Source organism: Trichomycterus rosablanca, chromosome 2 (assembly GCF_030014385.1).
Source record: "Trichomycterus rosablanca isolate fTriRos1 chromosome 2, fTriRos1.hap1, whole genome shotgun sequence".
Lineage (NCBI taxonomy): Eukaryota > Metazoa > Chordata > Actinopteri > Siluriformes > Trichomycteridae > Trichomycterus > Trichomycterus rosablanca.
In genome coordinates, this window is record NC_085989.1 from 2292480 (window position 1) to 2315000 (window position 22521).

Consider the following 22521-nt stretch of genomic DNA (forward strand, 5'->3'; position numbering starts at 1 on the left):
TATTGCACGCCCCACTTTTCAGTTTTTTATTTCTAAAAAAAGTTTAAAATATCCAATAAATTTCGTTCCACTTCACGATTGTGTCCCACTTGTTGTTGATTCTTCACAAAAAATTACAATTTCATATCGTTATGTTTGAAGCCTGAAATGTGGCAAAAGGTTGAAAAGTTTAAGGGGGCTGAATACTTTTGCAAGGCACTGTAAGAGCCTCCACTCTTCTGGAAAAGGTTTTCTGAAGATCTTTTGGAGTTCCTTCAAACCAAACTCATCAAATCAGGTCTTCATGAACCTTCCTTGGAAGTGCCTTTCACAAACGTCTGCGACCAACTTGAAAACATCTAATTTATACAGCCAGTTTTGTAGAACTGGTAGCAATGGGTGTGGCAGAAACACCTAAACTTAAAAATGTGTTTGTTTATTAGGATTTTAACGTCATGTTTACATTCACGTACACCAATAAAATAAATACCTGTACACAGACACATTAAAATAAACAAAGAAATATAAATGTAATTGCTAAATAAATTTAAAGTGCGTAAGCGTTTACAATCGACAATAAGAAAGCCAAGTCAATTGAAGTTCATTTCTTCTCAGCAGCACTCGTGCCATGAAACAAAGCCACGCTGAACCATCCGCTGGCTCTAATGGAGAGCGGCCTATTTTTAACCACACTCGACCCGGAGGCGAACAACAGAGGGGGAGAGCGAATCAGACGTGAGGGAAAAAAAAGCTCAAGACAAAAGCAAAACCTTTCAGCAAGGCATGATGCTCTCTGTGTGAACTGGAGATGGGCACAGAGAGGACCAGACCGACTGTCACGCAGGCCGGCAGGAAGAAACGAGATGAGAAGAGAGGCCAGATCATGTAAATAAATGAAATATAATAAAAGCCTTCATCCATCGAGCTTTGAAAAACATGGATTTTTAAAGGATGATACAGATACCTATAATGATTTTGTATCTGGGGGTGTTATTGATTAGCTTCCCGTCCAGAGAGTTCCTGCTTCACGCCCGGTGTTTTCCAGTGAAACCAAGCCCATCATGGCTCATAATGAAGCGGTTATGACAGTGAAATGGAAAAAAATCAGCACTTACAAGCATCATGGTGTGCAGGTCTGACATCTCATGAACTCCACTCTTGCAAAGGATGATGACCATGCCTGTAGGATCCAGCCCCCTTCTGCCCGCTCTCCCTGCCATCTGAATGTACTCACCTGAATGCCAACACACACACGGGTGCATAAAATAAACTGCTTTTAACCCTGTGGCAACACTCCCTGTGTTGACCGCGCCCCTGTGGACAACGTAAGGTCAATACAGAGATGGTCTGAACAGGTGGTGACCTGCACCATTACTTTTGGGATGGATTGAAATGTTGACTGTGAGCCAGGCTTTTTCATCCAACATCAGTCCCCAACTCTTATATTTTTTAAGAATGAATGGACAGAAATACCCATAGACACGCCGTAAAATCTAGTGAATAGCCGTCTCAGAAGATTGGAGGCTGTTATGGCTGCTGTTCCATATTAACATTTGCCATCAATGATTAACTGGCACACAAATTAATATGACAATTTTCTATAAAAACAAACGGCAGGTAAACAAAGGGCTCAGAAAAGTAGCATGAAGAATCTATTTATCCTTTACCGGGCAGGAGGTTTCTGAATCCGGTCCCATCATGTTTGCGGATACTGTCGAACACCACGGTCCTGGCCGGCATGTTCACGCCCATCGCAAAAGTCTCGGTGGCGAACAGAACCTGCAGGAAACAGTAAACTGATGTGCTTCTTTGCATATTTTGCGTACTAGCAGCTTGCTTTGATATCATTTTACGTATTTACGTATTTATAATATATGTATTCGGATCTCCATGCTCACGTAGTACAAGGCACACTCAGTGAGACTGACCTTTACTAGCCCTCTGGAGAAGAGCATTTCGATGACCTCCTTCAGGATGGGCAGGATGCCACTATGGTGCACGGCAATGCCCCTCTTCAGCAAGTCCCTCATCACCAAGATCTTAAAACAAAGAGGATCAAGTTCTACATCTTAAATACAACTTAAATACAACAAACACCACTTATTTCTGATTGGCTGGAAGATGTGTAATAATTATATACCGCTATATTAAGAAGAAATGCCATGGAGTTACACCTCTGTTTTATTATTTTTGATAGATAAATAAAGGGATAAATAGGAGCAATAATATACATTGATAAATAGAAAAAGAAGAAATTAATAAGACAGAAAAAAGGAAAAGCTTGGAATAACAACCACAAATCTGCTACACAATTACACTAAACGATGCATTTTTGAAGAAAATGAATGAATGTTCCACCTCAGTGGTGATTTTTGCACAATTATGTTTACGGTTCTTCAGTAAAATGTTTGATTTGAATTTTTCAGCTGCACTGACTTTCACGTCCAGGACTAAATTTGTTGTTACAATTAAACTATTAATGTTAATTACACAGTTATAGGGATGTAACGATACACTCTACCCACGATGCGATACGATTCACGATACGTTTAAACAAAATAAAATTGAAGACAAATTATGACAAAGTTTCCTTTTATTATTTCTCTTTAAAAAAATACAAATAAAATACTGTATTTGTGATTATCTTTTATTTATCTAAATAATGAACGCCCTTTTATTTCTGAGCTATGCAAAACAATTTTGAATTAAGCCCAATTTGGCTGGAAAAGCTCGAACCTGGCAACCGGGCGTATAGCACCAGTGACGTCAACCAGGCGAGGTGTATAGCGCCACTCTGCTGCCCTCTGCTGTTTAAAGCAAATATCGATTCATTTTACATATCAACCGGTTTGAATCATGGAATTTTTGAATCAGTTATTAACTGTCTTGTGGTGCATCGTTACATCCCTACACAGTTATTATTTAAAGTTGGTGAAAATGAAAAGCAACCCAAAGGCATCGATATAAGGATGTTGTTGCGTAATCATGGCAACCACCATGTTAGAGCTGGTTGAAGTGAGAAACTGTAGAGGAGATGAAGTCAAATCATTTGTTTAGTCTTTTTATTATTATTCAGACAACAGGTTCAGCTTGGATGTGGTGGCACTGACCAAAAGACGAAGTGACGAAGATGGACAGGATTAGGAATAAGGTTATTAGAAGGTCAGCACAGCTAGGATGTTTCTGGGACACAGGTAGGGAGGAACCGGACCCATTGCAGCCCAGACTGAAATCTATATTTTTTCTATGTGTTTATGTTTAAGTTCAAGATTTCTATGCAAATTCTTTGTGTCCATTTCTGTTCAGTACCTGGGGTAGCTGTCGATCTCCTCCTCTCAGCCTGCTCAGGCTCCTGTGGAAGAAGGAGTGAATCTCGTTCTTCTCCACCGAACTGGTCAGATCGAGAGAGGTCAGCAAGCGAGCGTTTTCGTCACAGCGTGTCCGTGAGAAGGTAAACGCCACCACTGGAGTCTGCTGCCGTTGTGACAGAAAACCGAGCAACGTCTGCCACACGGTCCGGTCCTGCGACACACGGACACGTAACGGGGGAGCGTTAGGTTCTGTTAGAATTACTTTTAGTTGCCATTTAGATACGAGGGCATTTCTGCTGCTTGAAAAATACATTCCAAAACATTTATGAGCATGACCTCATCCCTTTCAGGACTGGCTGGCATCTACACAGATATGATTGGCTGTGTCTCAGGGGAGGAATGGTCGAAGCCCTGCGATGGATTGGCACCCTCTCTATGCACTCAGGGATTCTTGGTGGGACCCGACCCACTGCAACCCGCAAGCACTCAAACTACATGTATACATCAAGCAGTAGGTTGATGCTTCTATTTTTATCCATTTAGAGTAAAAGCATCATACACAATTGAGAGTGTAAAGACTGTAACGTCAAATAATGGTTCCCCTTTTAAGAATTCTGAAGGTCCCCTCACAAAGTCTCCTTCATATGGCATAAATCAAATAATTAAATACACATAAAACCAATTAAACATTTGAATCAAAAGAGAGAACGACATGCTGTTGTTAATATCAGTAACGTTATTAGAAAGAAGAACACACACCTGGCTGGACGTGGTACTCTGTGCCACCTTCTTTGTTCCAAAGGACTGTGCATGTTTACTGGTGCGCTCTTTTTTGGCCTCCACAGCGGCGTAGTACCTGAACACACAAATCAGAAACAGCTGACTTTGACATCCGCTGATGAAGCACCAGAGCTATTCCAATGACCAAGGACCACGTCCATCCCAGTAACCGCCTGTTTAGCCTGCTGCAATCAGGCCAGCACTTCTACAGGCTGATGAACAAAACTGAGAGGCTCAGGAGAAGCTCCTTCCCCTAATTAATCAGACTCCTTATCTCCTTAAGAGATATTCACATACTGGCTAATTTAATTTGTACCTTGTACCTCACATCTGTATTTCTGCTCTAGTTATCAGTTTATTTACTCTCCCCTCGTCTTTGCACAGGCTAGTCGGGTCTGGTTTACAATCGACTGCAGGTTTTATACTGTACATGACTGTCTACGTCAGTGGTCCCCAAAGACCGGGCCGCACAGAAAGAATAAATAATTAGAGACGCTACAAGAGCAATTACATTTCCAAACACTTTTCTGGTGTTATTGTCGCCAATCACCACTAGGTGGGAGCAGCGTCTCGTTGCAGATTCACACTGATTTTCTATTCTCAATCCTTCCGCCGGTCTGTGAAATTATATCTCATATAAAACCGGTCCATGGTGCATAAAAGGTTGGGGAGCCTGATGGTACCCTTTGGTGAGGAAGTTTCCGGTAGCATCCAGCAGGAGGAAGAGCTCTTTCTGAGTCCTGGTGCTGTTTCCTGTGTAGAGATGATGTTCCAGCGGTACCGGCCTCTTCATCGTACTGATCACGTAGATCGGCCTCTTCTTAATTCGCCTGAGACACAACACAATGTAAAAGCAACCAAAAATAATGATTAATTAATTACGATACATTCAATACAGTCAGATTCAAACTTTCTGGGTCCTCTTGGGTAAGAAATTGAGTTATAAAGTGACACCTACCCGATCCACTCACTGAACTCCACTGCGTTAGGGACGGTAGCACTGAGTAAAATAATGCTAACATGTTCGGGCAACATGATGAGCACCTCCTCCCAAACAACACCTCGCTACCAAAGGTACAGAGAAAACAGAAACTGTGAGACAAGTATTCCTTGTTTCTACACTCACTGTCCATTTTATCAGCTCCACTTACCATATAGAAGCACTTTGTAGTTCTACAATTACTGACTGTAGTCCATCTGTTTCTCTACATGCTTTGTTACCCCCATTTCACCCTGTTCTTCAATGGTCAGGACCACCACAGGACCACCACAGAGCAGGTATTATTTAGGTGGTGGATGATTCTCAGCACTGCAGTGACACTGACATGGTGGTGGTGTGTTAGAGTGTGTTGTGCTGGAGTTTTTAAACACCGTGTCCACTCACTGTCCACTCTATTAGACACTCCTACCTAGTCGGTCCACCTTGTAGATGTGAAGTCGGAGACGATCGCTCGTCTATCGCTGCTGTTTGAGTCGGTCGTCTCCTAGACCTTCATCAGTGGTCACAGGACGCTGCCCACGGGGCGCTGTGGGCTGGATATCTTTTGGTTGGTGGACTATTCTCAGTCCAGCAGTGACAGTGAGGTGTTTAAAAACTCCAGCAGCACCAGCACAACACACACTAACACACCACCACCATGTCAGTGTCACTGCAGTGCTGAGAATGATCCACCACCCAAATAATACCTGCTCTGTGGGGGGTCCTGACCATTGAAGAACAGCATGAAAGGGGGTAACAAAGTATGCAGAGAAACAGATGGACTACAGTCAGTAATTGTAGAAGTACAAAGTGCTTCTATATGGTAAGTGGAGCTGAGTGTAGAAACAAGGAGGTGGTTTTAATGTTATGGCTGATCGGTGTATAAACGTGAAGGAAGAAAGGTCACCTCTGCATCATTAATATAATGAACCTCGTCAAATATCACCCATTCCAGGTCCCGAATAACCTCGGATCCGTTATAGAGCATAGACCTGAAAAAGAGAGAGAGAGAGAAATAAATTAAATAAAAGCTTCATTATTGTCAGATAAAAGCTGATAAATGATTCTTCTCCTTTCCTACCGTAATATTTCAGTAGTCATGATCAGACAGGACGCCTCAGGACTCAGCTGAACGTCTCCAGTCAGGAGCCCGACGTCACCGAACGTGGTCTTAAAGTCTCTGAATTTCTGATTGGATAAAGCTTTGATAGGAGACGTGTAGATGGTCCTGACAGGGAAACAAGGTGATGTTAGGTTACAATTCATCCACAAATGGTGAGAACTGGTATAGCTTAACAACATACTACTTTTCCATCCAAGTAAATCAGTTTGGAGCAGTCGGAATAAATTCTACATCTCATTGATATAGGACAAGTGTTTGTGAGGCATCTTATTTTCACTTTTTTATCCACTCAAAGCAACAACTGTTGAACACATGAACGATTCCTCCTATTCCTCATGTTTATCAGGGCTTAGGACCGGCACTTAGGGTGAATCCATAAACCCAGAAACTCAGACACTACTGTTATGCCATAAAGCAACAATTCTTGAACAGAAACAGCAATAAATATCTATTAAGTATTAACATGTTATAATTAAATAGTTTATGACTAAATTGCAAACACAGTTCTACTGTATAAGTCATACAATGTGCTACATACAGTAGGTACTGGCATGTTTTAAACACAGTGCAACCAATTAAGGGTTAAAGGGCCTTGCTTAGGGGCCCAGAAGTGGCAACTTGGGAGTCCAGCCACACTCTGATCACCCACTTTACCCACTAAGCTACCACTGCCCTGTTCCTTTTCTAAGCTCGTGTTTGGTAGATGGAAGCTCTGCTACACAGACAAACCTGGTCATGTGTTTCTGGGAGAGCGCGATGGCGTATTCGGCCACCACAGTCTTGCCAGCCGAGGTGTGCGCAGCCACGAACACCGAATCATGAGCCTCAAGCCTGAGAATCGCCTGCTTCTGAAACACGTCCAGCTCAAACGGGTACTGAAACAGTAAACAGAGAGATTCATGACATGTCGAGACAAAAGCACGTGGACACCTGACCTTAGTGTTTCTGTTGGAATTTGTGCCCATTCTGTCTGGATTGGTTTGCAAATGACATTCCAGTTGATCACATGAGTGTTCAGTGGGGTTGAGGTCAAGGTTCCTTGCAGGTTACTGGAGTTTCACAACAGAAAACTCTCAAAATCATGTCTCTATGGACCTTCCCCAAACTGCTGCACTATAGTTAAAACCATATTATTTATTTTTATATTAGGAGGAGTGTCCACATCCACTTTTGGCCGATTAGTAGCTAAAAACACAGTAGAATGGCAAAATGAATGTACGGTCAAACATCAGGCCCTATCAACTGTCTGCACCTTAAAAGCAGGATCTGGGATCCTTTTGTAGAAATCATCACAGGGCGCGGTGATGTTCACAGGAACAGCCCACTTCCTCTCCTTCTCTTCATGGCTTCTCTTTGTTCCTTCGTCCGGCTTGCCTGGTGCTGAAGCTGCAGCTGAAGCGGTGACGGGAACTGTGTCCTGAAAACACAAAAAGAGCTGTTTTAAATAACATGACGTCTCAGCATTTATGATATAGCTGCACATGAACAAATAAGCAAATATCAGGGCAAAGGTTGGCAAATGTCCCGTGTCAGGCTCAGTAAAAGAAGCACAGAATCTCCGCCCATAAGTACAAATAAAGACAAGTCATACCCTATGTACCTTTTTGGGTACATGTACCTATATACCAAGTCGGTCCAAGGTAGGGACTTTGTGTGCCCATCAGTCCCAGTAAAAGATGTGACCTTTATACCTACCAGTCCCAAAAAAAGTGTAACATCTATTCTAACCCTAACCCAAGTCATGGCCTTTGTTCATCTCAGTTCCAATAAAGAAGGTGTGGCCTCAGTACCTGTCAGTCTTAGTAAAGAAGTGTTGCCTCAGTACCTGTCAGGCACAGTAAAGAAGGTGTGGCCTCAGTATCTGTCAGTCCCAGTAAAGAAGTGTGGCCTCAGTACCTGTCAGTCACAGTAAAAAAGGTGTCGCCTCAGTACCTGTCAGGCACAGTAAAGAAGGTGTGGCCTCAGTACCTGTCAGGCACAGTAAAGAAGGTGTGGCCTCAGTACCTGTCAGTCACAGTAAAGAAGGTGTGGCCTCAGTACCTGTCAGGCACAGTAAAGAAGGTGTGGCCTCAGTACCTATCAGTCACAGTAAAGAAGGTGTGGCCTCAGTACCTGTCAGGCACAGTAAAGAAGGTGTGGCCTCAGTACCTGTCAGGGACAGTAAAGAAGGTGTGGCCTCAGTACCTGTCAGGGACAGTAAAGAAGGTGTGGCCTCAGTACCTGTCAGGCACAGTAAAGAACGTGTGGCCTCAGTACCTGTAAGTCACAGTAAAGAAGTGTTGCCCCAGTACCTGTCAGGCACAGTAAAAAAAGGTGTGGCCTCAGTACCTGTCAGGCACAGTAAAGAAGGTGTGGCCTCAGTACCTGTCAGGCACAGTAAAGAAGGTGTGGCCTCAGTACCTGTCAGTCACAGTAAAGAAGGTGTGGCCTCAGTACCTGTCAGGCACAGTAAAGAAGGTGTGGCCTCAGTACCTATCAGTCACAGTAAAGAAGGTGTGGCCTCAGTACCTGTCAGGCACAGTAAAGAAGGTGTGGCCTCAGTACCTGTCAGGGACAGTAAAGAAGGTGTGGCCTCAGTACCTGTCAGGGACAGTAAAGAAGGTGTGGCCTCAGTACCTGTCAGGCACAGTAAAGAACGTGTGGCCTCAGTACCTGTCAGGGACAGTAAAGAAGGTGTGGCCTCAGTACCTGTCAGGGACAGTAAAGAAGGTGTGGCCTCAGTACCTGTCAGGCACAGTAAAGAACGTGTGGCCTCAGTACCTGTAAGTCACAGTATAGAAGGTGTGGCCTCAGTACCTGTCAGTCTTAGTAAAGAAGTGTTGCCCCAGTACCTGTCAGTCACAGTAAAGAAGTGTTGCCCCAGTACCTGTCAGGCACAGTAAAAAAAGGTGTGGCCTTGGTGCCTATCAGGACTTTAAACACAATAAAGTCATCAAGTTAAACGACGCCCATCATCTTATCTTCACTGTCACTTTTATTTGAGGTCTGGCACAGAGCTGGCACTGCTGTCCCAGTACCTTAATGCCCAGATCCTCCAGGCTGTTTGTTCTGGGAAGTTTCGATGCCTCTGCGCTCGCCGGATCTTTCTCTTTCTCCTCTTGCAAGGGTTCGATTATGTCATCAAACGTCGATAAGAGGGACAGCAGGTTCACTTCACCTTTTGTGGTTTTGGCTTCTGCAGGATTTGGAAAACAGGAACAGAGTGATAAGATTTCACCTACACAAGGGAACGATACGGCGGCTGTGTGAGGAACAGCTGTGGATCAAACCTTTGCCAGTGAAGTCCATGCCGGCCTTCAATCCTGGAGGCACCGTCAGTAAATCTGAAGAAAAAACAAAAACATCCCTGATTCAACATGACGTCAGATTACACACTTGGTTGGACTGATAACTACAAATAATACACCATAGCGCTTCAGTTATCAATTTAGGCCTGAATTAAGGGTTTTCCCTGTGGCAAATATAAGAGTTTGTAGGCACAAGCGTACACAATTATTCCTTTTAACCAGCTACGAACAGATCCAACTGATCCTTGTATTCAATTATCTCATGCAGGCACCTACAACCAGCCAGCAGAGGCCGCCAATGCAGCAGCAATGTGACCACTCATTCCCTCAGACACAGCCATGACTGGTTGATAGCGCCACTGGGATTTGAACCCTACGATCCCAGCAGTAGTGGGTTAGTGTAATTTACCATTGTGCCATCCTATAGTCCTATAGTATAATCCTATAATATAATCTGACATATTTATGATATTATAGTACGAGGCTTAATACAAGCCCACAGGTCAAAGATGAACACGTTCAAACGCTGAAATTGCAATTATTTTTACACTGGAAGTGTAAGGGATGTTTTTTACCGTCTACTGTAAAAATGGATCTCCATACCATGCTGAAAGTCGACGTCCTTCTCCAACCCAGACTTCTTCTTTATCTGCTCCAGCGTCAGCTCCTCCATTCCACCTAAACATTTCAGAAAACGGCAAATTAACCGAGAGAATTTGAATAAACATGCAGTTAAAATGCATCAGAATCATTTCTGATCTTTTATAAATGATGTGACGTGGCAGCCGGACCTTCTCGTCCAACGTCAGTCCCTGATTGATGACTGCATGGCTCTTGATTCGTTGCTCGCCATTATAAAGAAAAGTATGAGGAAAAAAATATTATATATTATTTATAACCTGGCAGGAATGGGTAGTTGGTGTTGCTTCCTCGCAGGCTCTCAGATGGGGGTCCTGGCTGCCTTTGCATTGATAAAGAGTTCTTCGCCGACAAGCCAGTGTGCTCCAGTAACACCTATATTAAAGTAGCAGTAATTAATCATACAGTTAAATAATACTTTTCTCCTGAGAGACACAGAAGCAGCCGTGTCTCTCCTCTAGTGCTGCATTAGATGTGTTGTGTAGATGTGAAATGAAACACTGAGTTGTTGGTAAAGCTAAAACTACAGAGCGTGTTCATTGTTTCTACCTCGGTGAAGTCCTGCAGCAGTCCGGTGGTGGGGTCTCGTACCACAGACAGGCCGGAGTGCAGAGGAGACAGAGAGGAGTGCAGCAGTGAGTCCACCTGTCTGTCTCTCTTTGTCAACCTGACAGATAAAAGATCCAGATTTATTCTGTCGAATGGAAAATGACTCCAGACATTTATGTTTGTGAACAGAAAAAAAAACGCCTTCCTTTGCTATACTGTCTATAGTTTGATGGCATGAAGGTGGTGTTTAATTATAGATATATAGACATTTTCTGATCATAAAGCTAGTAAATACATTTTATTTCCAAGAACCTGGGAGACATTTTGCCCCTTCAATCATCCTCCTCACTGTGCATGGGGACAAAACACTCTAATTGTTAATTGTTGCTAAATATGGAAAAGTTAGGTTAGTTTTATTACAATAATGGGGAGCTTGGGTGGTGCAGAACTAAATCACACTACCCAACTATCGCTGGGATCCAGGGTTTGAATCCCCAGTAGTGCTATCAGCCGGTCGGGCTTCTATTGTACATACAGACATGTTTCACTATGAGGTTTTTGACTCTTTTTATTTGTTTTTTCTGCTAAACATGGAAATCAAATGTTATTGTGTTAATCCTAGATATTTATTTGATATATTTCACTATAAGTCACTGGGTTTTAAATCCAGTTGATTTTCAGTCCTTTTGTTCCGTCTTTGCTCTTCTGTAAGTCAATCCCTGCCCATCAATTTCCTACAGTACTGACAGAAGGCATGGACTCTCTCTCTCTCTCTATAAAGGTCTGCGCTTGCTGTTCGGTTCTATCTGATAAATTCATACTTGAGGAACTTCTGGAACGCGTCTGTGGTGTCGTGGATGGGCAGCCATGCAGGATCCTGTAGGAAACGTTTCTCTACCTCCATCTTCAGGTCCACACTGGTGGGAGGGAGGCCGTGTGGAAGCTGAAAGAACAAATTACATAACAAAGTCAAGGATGTGAGTTTAAAAGGTGCGCGTTTGTAACGAGGTGTAAATGTTTACCGTGCTCTGTGCTGGTAGGGGTTTGTGATTGGCCGTTGGGTGGGTGATCAGTTCAAACCTCCCTGAACAGCCCATCTCCAAAAGAGAAAGCGGGAGGTCATCAGGACCCGGCGGGGGCAAATCTAAACACAAGAGGGTATTTTAAAAGGTTAAATAGAAATAAATCAGATCATCTTTCATACAGATGAACTATGTGGGTATACAGTTACTGACTGTATCCCGGCTGTTGCTCTGTACACTTGGCTACCCCCTGTACCCTACTGACCAGCATTGCAATTACACTAACATGGTAATGACATGCTAGTGTGTGTTGTTCTGGTATGAGTATAGCACGTGCAACAGTGTTGTTGGGACTCTTTAAAATCTTGTTTGCACCTACTGGCTTCATTATTAGAAACACATACACTATTTGTGCTGGTTGTAGGTGTACAGTTCTCCTCCCAGCATGCACTGATGTGTTTACAAATCCTAACAACACTGCTGCACATGCTACACTTACAAAAGTACAACACACACATTGTTATTGACATGTTGGTGTCAGTGCAGGGCTGATGTCTGGTCAGTTGGGTCCAATGGGGATCCCTTTCATTTCATAAAAAGCAACAGATAGGCTACAGTTAGTCACTGTAAACCCACAAAGTTCACCTGTATGGCAGGTGTGGCTTATAAAATAATCGAGCACACATCATATACGTATGTAAATATCTCCACCAAAATGCTTTAATGTTTTAAGATTGATTTATTTATCTAAATTCAGCACAAGATATACCTTGTGTAACGTAAATTATTTAAATCAAGAAGTACTTATTGAATTTAAACTAAGCTACGTTGCATTAAACTATAATTGCTGGTTACTGTAGATATATGAGTGCCTGATTACAATTTCACATCTTCATTGCTAGTTAGGGTGCATAAAACCATTACGCTGTACACTACGTAGTGCACTATGGTAGGGCAGAAAGACGTAATTTGAGACGCGGCCACAGACTGCTGCCAGTGTAGCTCTTAGCGCTAATATAAAAAAGTGGACGTGTTTGAAATGATAAAAAATACTTAAATAGATCAGATAATAAGTTTTATTTTTGGTATTATATATTTAATCTTGTTACTTACCTATCCTCTGCATTTCAGCCGCCTTTCTCTGATTCTTCTTTCACTGAAGCTGCAACAAACGGTGCATGAACAGGAAGTTACGGAACGGAAATTCGTTAACTTTTTGTTCAAATCCCTGTTTTGTGAAACTGGGGTATGCACATATCAGTATATTTTAAAATACATAAATTATTCATTTTAAAATGTCCTTTAAAAATACGCATGTATGTATAATTTCTTTAAAAACATAAACAAGTGTTACGCATAATTCTGTGACCGACAAATCGTGTGACTCCAGAGGGCGCTGTTTCATACAATGATGAAATGAGCAAATTTTGAAATTTATGTAGTTCTCAATAGTTGAGAAACGCTGTATTAAATTCAACAAAAATACAATATTTTAATTATTTTATACTTATTAAACTATTTTGTACAACTTTATTGAACAACACATATATTAGATAGATAGATAGATAGATTGATAGATAGATAGATAGATAGATAGATAGATAGATAGATAGATAGATAGATAGATAGATAGATAGATAGGACTTTATTAATCCCGAAGGTAATTAAGGCCTCAGTAGCAAGTTACATAAATCAAAAGTCAAAAGTAATAGTACACACTACAGAGATTCACATTGTACAAACAAGTATCTGTATAACCACAACAACACTCAGACAACACACAACACCAAACAGGACCTGAGAATGCAGATGGAAATGTTATTTCGTATTAACACTACAAGGCTGGGCTGGTATATATTGTAAGTTACAACTGCTGTACAATATAAATTATAAAGTAAAGTAAATTATAAAATGAACTGTAGAGTGAATAAAGTAAATTTAAAGTGAATTGTCAAGTGGAATTATAAAGTGAGCCACAGTGCAGATATAGGAAAAGTGCAACAGGCAAGTGCACACATTACATAAGATTACATCAAATCACAGCCAAAATATAAAGTATACAATGAAAATTAGACAATAATTAAAAATAAATTGCTCGAGATAAAAGGTAAAAGAAATAAAATAAGACTAAAACTAAAAATAGCAAAGGAAGGAATTTATAAATAATACAATTTAATGATTTTTAAGATTTCAAGCAGTGTTTTAATGTATTAATCTAAAATATAAAGAATGCCTTAAAAGTGTTGAAATTTGGTCTATTATTTATAAATTTACAACAACTAATGTGATATTTGGATCATATTAGGAGGTTGACAAGATAAATCCAACATATCACTTTTAATTATCCCAAATAGAATAGATTCGATTTTACTAATAATTTAACTTTAAATGATGGTTAATTTTTCTATTAATTGTTATTGAAAGACATTAAAAAACATTTTGCAAACCGAACTAAATTGTCATCATACGCATGCGCACAATGACGTAGAAACGTGCGCCTTTCGAGTGCTGCTACAGGAGAAGCTTCGCAGGAACAACATTTAATTTGTTTAATTAATGTGTGTACATTTTAAATATAAGTTTATTTTAAGCTAAAGGGTAAAACTAACTTATATATCATTATACTTTTAAAGAATATATCGAACTATTTACTGGGCGTGTTCAGCCGAGCGGTTTGTAAACAGTTAGCATCGCTAGTTGAGTTGTTCTGTGTTTGTTGTGAACGTAACGGTCGTTCATGCGGTTTCGTCTGGGTCGCAGTGGGCCCGGAGACACGCGGGACACATCAGGAACCTTGATATTTGCATATCAGGGTTACGGGCCTTGCTCAGGGGCCCAACAGTGGCTGCATGGCAGAGCTGGGATTCGAACTCTCAACGTTTCAATTGATATGATAGTTCAAAGCCCTACGCATTATGCTATTACTACGTTGACACGTAGACTTGAGAACATGCAAAACTCCTCACACAGTTTCTGGAGGAGGGTATCGAGCCTTGTTTGGAAGCTGGGGTCAGGGTTAAGGGCCTTGCTTAGGGGCCCAACAGGGGCTGCATGGCAGAGCTGGGACTCGAACTATCAACGTTTCAATTGATAGGACCGTTGTAGCCCAGCGGTTAAGGTACTGGACTAGTCAGCAGAAGCGGAAGGTTGCTGGTTCAAACCCCACCCCACCCCTGCCTGGTTGCCACTGTTGGGCCCTTGAGCAAGGCCCTTGACTCTCAAATGCTTAGACCGTAAGTCGCTTTGGATAAAATGCCAAACAAAAAGCCCTACTTACTAAGCTACCACTGTATCTAAGTACTTAGCTCACCTAACGTTGACGCGTAGACTTGAGAACATACAAAACTCCTCACACAGTTTCTGGAGGATGGTATCGAGCCTAGCACCCATGTTGCTGTGTGGTACCATGCCTCTCGTCATTTATTATAGTTTGATGATAATGAGAAGCCTGGGCGGCACTGTCGCCTCACAGCGAGAAGGTCCTGGGTTCGATCCCCAGGTGGGGCGGTCCGGGTTCTTTTCTGTGCCCGGACCGCAGTCTTCCCACAGTCCAAAGACATGCCGCTAGGCTAATTGGAGACACTGAATTGTCCCATAGTTACCTAGCCACTGGGATGCACAGACCAGTGCATTGTAGTGCCGGTCCCAAGCCCGGATAAATAGGGAGGGTCGTGTCAGGAAGGGCATCCGGCGTAAAAAACTGTGCCAAATCCCGCCGGCGACGCCTAACGGGAAGAAGCCGGAAATGCCGACCCCGTAACCGAGGCTGATTAGTAATTGAAAGGTCATCGGTTCAAGCACCAGCGCCTTCAGGGGTCCACCGTTAGACCCTTAGTTGCTTGGATTGTATTTTTTTATAAAATTTATGTCTGCTGAATGCTGTAAATGTAAATAAATCTCAGTGCACAACATGACACTTTGTCTAATACACATAGAAAAAAGACAAAATATTTATTTATACTTCAGAGATGATCATACAGTCTGCTGTGACGCACTGCGCGAATGATATTATTATTATGTATTATTAATACATCATTTCTAATCTGTTCTCTTGCAGTCCAAGTAAGCTATGGCTGTGTTTCCGAACTCGCTGACAGACGAGGAGGAAATGCTGCAGAGGAAATATGCAAAACTAAAGAAAAAGGTAAGTACTTAAAAGAGCAGGTTCTCCTTTTCTCTGAATGAAAAACTGGTAGCATGGACTCGAGCACCAGAGCTAGTGGTGGGTCTGTTCACCTCTCTTCCTAACCCATGCTAAGAAAACCCTGCATGGGCGCTATCGGCTATCCATCCGGCTGGGCTGGGCGGCTACATGAACTATGATTGGCTGTTCTTCATACAGGGTGATAGGGACCTCATTAACTGATGCAATTATGCAGTTACGACCTCTGCTGGCTTGATTGTTGAGTCGAGGGATAATGCATCGATCAGGATCAGGGTGTGGCTCACCGTACACAAAGCTGATCCGCATATGAACTCGCCTCGTGCAGGTGAAAAGATGCAGTCGGCTACCTGCACACGTGTCGGAGGGGGCGTGTGTCAGTCTCGCGCTCCTCAATCAGGACAAGGATCGGCATCAGTAGAGAGGAAGTGTAATACAATCAGGTAATTGGATTCGTTAAAAGTCGGGAGAAAATGCATAAACAAAAATATATAGAAAAGAAAGCCCTTCATTACTATATATATACAGTGTATCACAGAAGTGAGTACACCCCTCACATTTCTGCAGATATTTAAGTATATCTTTTCATGGGACAACACTGACAAAATGACACTTTGACACAATGAAAAGTAGTCTGTGTGCAGCTTATATAACAGTGTAAATTTATTCTTCCCTCAAAATAACTCAATACACAGCCATTAATGTCTAAACCACCGGCAACAAAAGTGAGTACACCCCTAAGAGACTACACCCCTAAATGTCCAAATTGAGCACTGCTTGTCATTTTCCCTCCAAAATGTCATGTGATTTGTTAGTGTTACTAGGTCTCAGGTGTCCATAGGGAGCAGGTGTGTTCAATTTAGTAGTACAGCTCTCACACTCTCTCATACTGGTCACTGAAAGTTCCAACATGGCACCTCATGGCAAAGAACTCTCTGAGGATCTTAAAAGACGAATTGTTGCACTACATGAAGATGGCCAAGGCTACAAGAAGATTGCCAACACCCTGAAACTGAGCTGCAGCACAGTGGCCAAGATCATCCAGCGTTTTAAAAGAGCAGGGTCCACTCAGAACAGACCTCGCGTTGGTCGTCCGAAGAAGCTGAGTGCACGTGCTTAGCGTCACATCCAACTGCTGTCTTTGAAAGATAGGCGCAGGAGTGCTGTCAGCATTGCTGCAGAGATTGAAAAGGTGGGGGGTCAGCCTGTCAGTGCTCAGACCATACGCCGCAAACTACATCAAATTGGTCTGCATGGCTGTCACCCCAGAAGGAAGCCTCTTCTGAAGTCTCTACACAAGAAAGCCCGCAAACAGTTTGCTGAAGACATGTCAACAAAGGACATGGATTACTGGAACCATGTCCTATGGTTTGATGAGACCAAGATTAATTTGTTTGGTTCAGATGGTCTCAAGCATGTGTGGCGGCAATCAGGTGAGGAGTACAAAGATAAGTGTGTCATGCCTACAGTCAAGCATGGTGGTGGGAATGCCATGGTCTGGGGCTGCATGGGTGCAGCAGGTGTTGGGGAGTTACATTTCATTGAGGGACACATGAACTCCAATATGTACTGTGAAATACTGAAGCAGAGCATGATCCCCTCCCTCCAGAAACTGGGTCGCAGGGCAGTGTTCCAGCATGATAATGACCCCAAACACGCCTCTAAGACGACCACTGCTTTATTGAAGAGGCTGAGGGTAAAGGTGATGGACTGGCCAAGCATGTCTCCAGACCTAAACCCAATAGAACATCTTTGGGGCATCCTCAAACGGAAGGTGGAGGAGCGCAAAGTCTCGAATATCCGCCAGCTCCGTGATGTCGTCATGGAGGAGTGGAAAAGCATTCCAGTGGCAACCTGTGAAGCTCTGGTAAACTCCATGCCCAGGAGAGTTAAGGCAGTTCTGGGAAATAATGGTGGCCACACAAAATATTGACACTTCAGGAACTTTCACTAAGGGGTGTACTCACTTTTGTTGCCGGTGGTTTAGACATTAATGGCTGTATATTGAGTTATTTTGAGGGAAGAATAAATTTACACTGTTATATAAGCTGCACACAGACTACTTTTCATTGTGTCAAAGTGTCATTTTGTCAGTGTTGTCCCATGAAAAGATATACTTAAATATCTGCAGAAATGTGAGAGGTGTACTCACTTTTGTGATACACTGTATATATATACGTACCAGGTCATATTCTGCAGTAGTTACTGTTTAGCTGCATGTAATAAAGCACAAACGCTACACAACACTCTTTTTTTTTCCTCATGACAGAAAAAAGCCCTAATGGCGCTTAAGAAGCAGCAGAGTTCAAGCAACCAGACAAGCCAGACTGGACTGAAACGCAGTACGTACAGATGAGCTTTGTGTCCCCTGAAAAAGCTTTTTAATGTAGAATCCGGTGGTAAAACACGATGAATGAATGAACATTTTCTCCTGTTTTGTTAAAGCTTTGTCTGATCAGCCGGTGGTGGACACGGCGACGGCTACTGAACAGGCCAAAATGCTCATCAAATCCGGCGTCATCAGTGCCATCAAATCAGAAAACAAGAACTCGGGGTTCAAACGATCGAGAACGCTCGAGGGAAAATTGAAGGTAGGAATTATTATTATATCTTTTTTACCTTTTCTGTTTGGAAGGTGCTGGACTAGTAATGAAAAGGTTGCTGGTTCAAGCCCCACCACTGCCAGGTTGTAACTGTTGGGCCCTTGAGCAAGGCCCTTAACCCTCAATTGCTTAGACAATACACTGTCACAGTACTGTAGGTCGCTTTGGATAAGCTTTGTACAGCTGTTAGGCTGAAATAGATGAACCCAATAATTATGAGGGATGTCTACATACTTTTGGGGGCGGCACGGTGGCTAAGTGGGGTAGCACTGTCGCCTCACAGCAAGAAGGTCCTGGGTTCGATCCCCAGGTGGGGCGGTCCGGGTCCTTTCTGTGTGGAGTTTGCATGTTCTCCCCGTGTCTGCGTGGGTTTCCTCCGGGAGCTCCGGGTTCCTCCCACAGTCCAAAGACGTGCAAGTGGGGTGAATTGGAGACACTAAATTGTCCATGACTGTGTTTGATATAACCTTGTGAACTGATGAACGTTGTGTAATGAGTAACTACCGTTCCTGTCATGAATGTAACCAGAGTGTAAAACATGACGTTAAAATCCTGATAAACAAACGAACTTTCGGCTATATAGTAAATATCATACCCTTGTTCCTGCTAATTTGTAATTTTACTACTCCAGGATCCAGAGAAAGGTCCCATTCCAGCTTTCCTGCCATTCCAGAGAAGCGTCTCGACAGACGAGGACCCGGCTGAGGTGATTCTGATGACTGTTAATCTAATAAAGCTGGACAGCTCGTCTGATAACCAGTAGTCGTGTTACCAGTTCCCTTGTAGGTGGCACTAAATGCTCGTTTGTACTGTTTGTACCTTTGCAGGCTGCCAAAAGAACCCACAGAAAGTCCCTGTACGATAGGTAAGCTCAAACCGTGCTCCATCTTACAGCGTGTAGGTGAGCATCACAGGCCGAGTTAGAATTCCCTCTCTCTCCTCGCTGCAGCTTCGTCACCCCGGGCGCTCACGAAGAAGACGAAACCGCGGCGGCCTCGTCCGGCCGGGAGTTAGAGCGCGACGGGGACAGGGAGTTGGACAGAGAAGGAGATCGAGACCGAGAACGGGAACGGGACAGAGAACGGGAACGGGATCGAGACCGAGAGCGAGAGCGAGAGAGGAACAGAGACAGGAGCCGAGACAGAGAGCGGGACCGGGACCGAGAGCGTGAACGGGACCGAGAGAGGGACAGAGACGGACCGTTCAGACGTAAATGCACCATCCAAATTCAACTGCGGTCGAACATTTGCCACTTACCTGATTCTGAGATCGAGTTTCCTTTAGTCTTGGAATTAAAAACAACTATTTTTTTTATTAAGATCCTTTTCTCCTAATTTGACGTAGCCAATCAGCTGCTGGGGACTCTGATGCCGTTCAAGGAAGGTGTATACCCTCCCTCCGATGTGTGTGCGGTCCACCAATCCCTTCTTATTCTCCATATGGACAGCCACAGCCCGATCTTTGCTGTCCTCCACTTTCTGTACAGATGCCCTGGACAACCAAGGGCCACAGCACATAACCCCACCCCTTAGTCCGGTTTTTATCCACCCAGCAGACTGCAGGCCAGCTGTGCCTGCTAGATGGCGCCCAGCCGACCAGTAGCAGACCCGAGATTTGGGCGGCACGGCGGCTCGGTGGGTAGCACTGTCGTTTTACGGCAAGAAGGTCCTGGGTTCGATCCCCAGGTGGGGCGGTCCGGGTCCTTTCTGTGTGGCGTTTGCATGTTCTCCCCGTGTCTTAGTGGGTTTCCTCCGGGTGCTCCGGTTTCCTCCCACAGTCCAGAGACTGTGAACTGATGAACCTTGTGTAATGAGTAACTACCGTTCCTGTCATGACTGTAACCAAAGTGTAAAACATGACGTTAAAATCCTAATAAACAAACAAACAAACATCTGCACTTTCTGTACAGGCGACCTGGGCAACCAAGGTCCTTACACAGCGACGATATCCCCACCCTTAGTCTGGTCTTTTCCACCCAGCAGACTGAAAGCCAACTGTGCCTGCTAGAGGGCGCCCAGCCGACCGGTAGCAGAGCCGATATTGGAACCCGGGGGCTCAGAATCTTGACGCTGGTGTGCTAACGGAATATCCCGCTGCGCCACCTGGCCTCCCCAGTCCAGATCTTTAAAATATATTCATAAATATGTATGAAACTTGGTTTTTAAAAAAAAATACAGATTATGATGACATCCTAACCGGCGTTTATTTTGAGCGCGTGCAGGTTCAGACTCGTACCCAGAGCGGCGCGGCGTGCGGAAGGGAAACACGGTGTACGTGTACGGTGCGGGCATGGTGGAGGACAGCCTGCGCGCGGCTTTTTCACAGCACGGCACCATCATCGACCTGTCCATGGATTCCCCACGCAAGTACGAACGAACGACACTCATCATAGAACACATGCACGAGTATCATAACAGTGTCATAACAGTATCATAACAGTGCACGAGTATCATACCAGTGTCATAACAGTATCATAACAGTGCACGAGTATCATACCAGTGTCATAACAGTATCATAACAGTGCACGAGTATCATAACAGTATCATAACAGTGCACGAGTATCATAACATCATAACAGTGCACGAGTATCATAACAGTATCATAACAGTGCACGAGTATCATAACAGTATCATAACAGTGCACGAGTATCATAACAGTATCATAACAGTATCATAACAGTGCACGAGTATCATAACATCATAACAGTGCACGAGTATCATAACAGTATCATAACAGTATCATAACAGTATCATAACAGTGCACGAGTATCATAACAGTATCATAACAGTGCACGAGTATCATAACATCATAACAGTGCACGAGTATCATAACAGTATCATAACAGTGCACGAGTATCATAACAGTATCATAACAGTGCACGAGTATCATAACAGTGTCATAACAGTATCATAACAGTGCACGAGTATCATAACAGTGTCATAACAGTATCATAACAGTGCACGAGTATCATAACAGTATCATAACAGTGCACGAGTATCATAACATCATAACAGTATCATAACAGTGTCATAACAGTATCATAACAGTGCACGAGTATCATAACATCATAACAGTATCATAACAGTATCATAACAGTGCACGAGTATCATAACATCATAACAGTATCATAACAGTGTCATAACAGTATCATAACAGTGCACGAGTATCATACCAGTGTCATAACAGTGCACGAGTATCATAACAGTATCATAACAGTGCACAAGTATCATAACATCATAACAGTATCATAACAGTATCATAACAGTATCATAACAGTGCACGAGTATAATACCAGTGTCATAACAGTGCACGAGTATCATAACAGTATCATAACAGTATCATAACAGTATCATAACAGTGCACGAGTATCATAACAGTATCATAACAGTGCACGAGTATCATAACAGTATCATAACAGTATCATAACAGTGCACGAGTATCATAACAGTATCATAACAGTATCATAACAGTGCACGAGTACAGAAATAAGTGCGTCTTAATTCAGAACTCCACAATAATAAACTTTTAATAGTTTTAGGACAGTAGAAGGTTCTTGCTATGCAGCAAACAAGCTGTTTGGGGCTCTGTATCTGCTTCCAGTTCTACCATGCACAGACCGATATCAGATTTAATCTCCTCCTACAACAATTCATACATAATTATCAGCCAATCGGAGAAGACGGGTGGAGATTTCTTTCTATTATATTACTGTATAAATTGTATGAAATTTTTAAAAATTGTATTAATTAATTACCACTACGTAGTCGATATTTTTATTTTATTTTATTTTATTCTACCCTATTCTACCTGTATTTACTCTGGGCGGCACGGTGGCTCGGTGGGTAGCACCGTCTCCTCACAGCAAGAAGGTCCGGGGTTCGATTCCCAGGTGGAGCGGTCCGGATCCTTTCTGTGTGGTTTGCATGTTCTCCCCGTGTCCGTGTGGGTTTCCTGTTGCCCTATAGGTGAACGTGTGTGTGCGATGGACTGGCACCCCGTCCAGGGTGTTACTGTGTGCCTTGCGCCCATTGAAAAGCTGGGATAGGCTCCAGCACCCCCCTTACAACCCTAATTGAATAAGCGGTTA

The 22521-nt window shown here is 43.1% G+C and overlaps 2 protein-coding genes and 1 long non-coding RNA gene across 4 annotated transcripts in view; 2 read left to right on the forward strand and 1 right to left on the reverse strand.

Annotated features, from left to right (window-relative positions):
* Positions 1-3985, forward strand: part of LOC134328640 (uncharacterized) — a 16493-nt gene extending 12508 nt beyond the window's left edge. The window contains exons 2-4 of the long non-coding RNA XR_010014743.1: positions 3056-3173; positions 3286-3430; positions 3641-3985. This is a non-coding gene — a long non-coding RNA (uncharacterized LOC134328640). The remainder of the gene's footprint in view (positions 1-3055; positions 3174-3285; positions 3431-3640) is intronic.
* Positions 1-12849, reverse strand: part of skic2 (SKI2 subunit of superkiller complex) — a 22503-nt gene extending 9654 nt beyond the window's left edge. The window contains exons 1-19 of the mRNA XM_063009741.1: positions 12783-12849; positions 11670-11791; positions 11469-11590; positions 10648-10765; positions 10359-10473; positions 10063-10137; positions 9442-9495; positions 9190-9347; positions 7425-7589; positions 6902-7047; positions 6131-6277; positions 5957-6041; positions 5029-5135; positions 4754-4900; positions 4050-4146; positions 3289-3501; positions 1908-2018; positions 1647-1758; positions 1095-1213 (exon numbers count right to left, since the gene is read on the reverse strand). Coding sequence (XP_062865811.1) covers positions 1095-1213; positions 1647-1758; positions 1908-2018; positions 3289-3501; positions 4050-4146; positions 4754-4900; positions 5029-5135; positions 5957-6041; positions 6131-6277; positions 6902-7047; positions 7425-7589; positions 9190-9347; positions 9442-9495; positions 10063-10137; positions 10359-10473; positions 10648-10765; positions 11469-11590; positions 11670-11791; positions 12783-12795 — 2226 coding nt within the window. The 5' untranslated portion in view covers positions 12796-12849. The remainder of the gene's footprint in view (positions 1-1094; positions 1214-1646; positions 1759-1907; positions 2019-3288; positions 3502-4049; positions 4147-4753; positions 4901-5028; positions 5136-5956; positions 6042-6130; positions 6278-6901; positions 7048-7424; positions 7590-9189; positions 9348-9441; positions 9496-10062; positions 10138-10358; positions 10474-10647; positions 10766-11468; positions 11591-11669; positions 11792-12782) is intronic.
* Positions 11505-22521, forward strand: part of nelfe (negative elongation factor complex member E) — a 12369-nt gene continuing 1352 nt past the window's right edge. Inside the window, exons 1-8 of one of the 2 annotated variants that reach the window (XM_063009751.1) lie at positions 11505-11624; positions 15727-15813; positions 18101-18173; positions 18277-18422; positions 19066-19140; positions 19262-19299; positions 19384-19643; positions 20656-20800. In XM_063009751.1, coding sequence (XP_062865821.1) covers positions 15739-15813; positions 18101-18173; positions 18277-18422; positions 19066-19140; positions 19262-19299; positions 19384-19643; positions 20656-20800 — 812 coding nt within the window. In that variant the 5' untranslated portion in view covers positions 11505-11624; positions 15727-15738. Of the gene's footprint in view, positions 11625-14146; positions 14228-15726; positions 15814-18100; positions 18174-18276; positions 18423-19065; positions 19141-19261; positions 19300-19383; positions 19644-20655; positions 20801-22521 lie in introns of those variants that run through there. The other variant, XM_063009759.1, reaches the window with a different exon arrangement.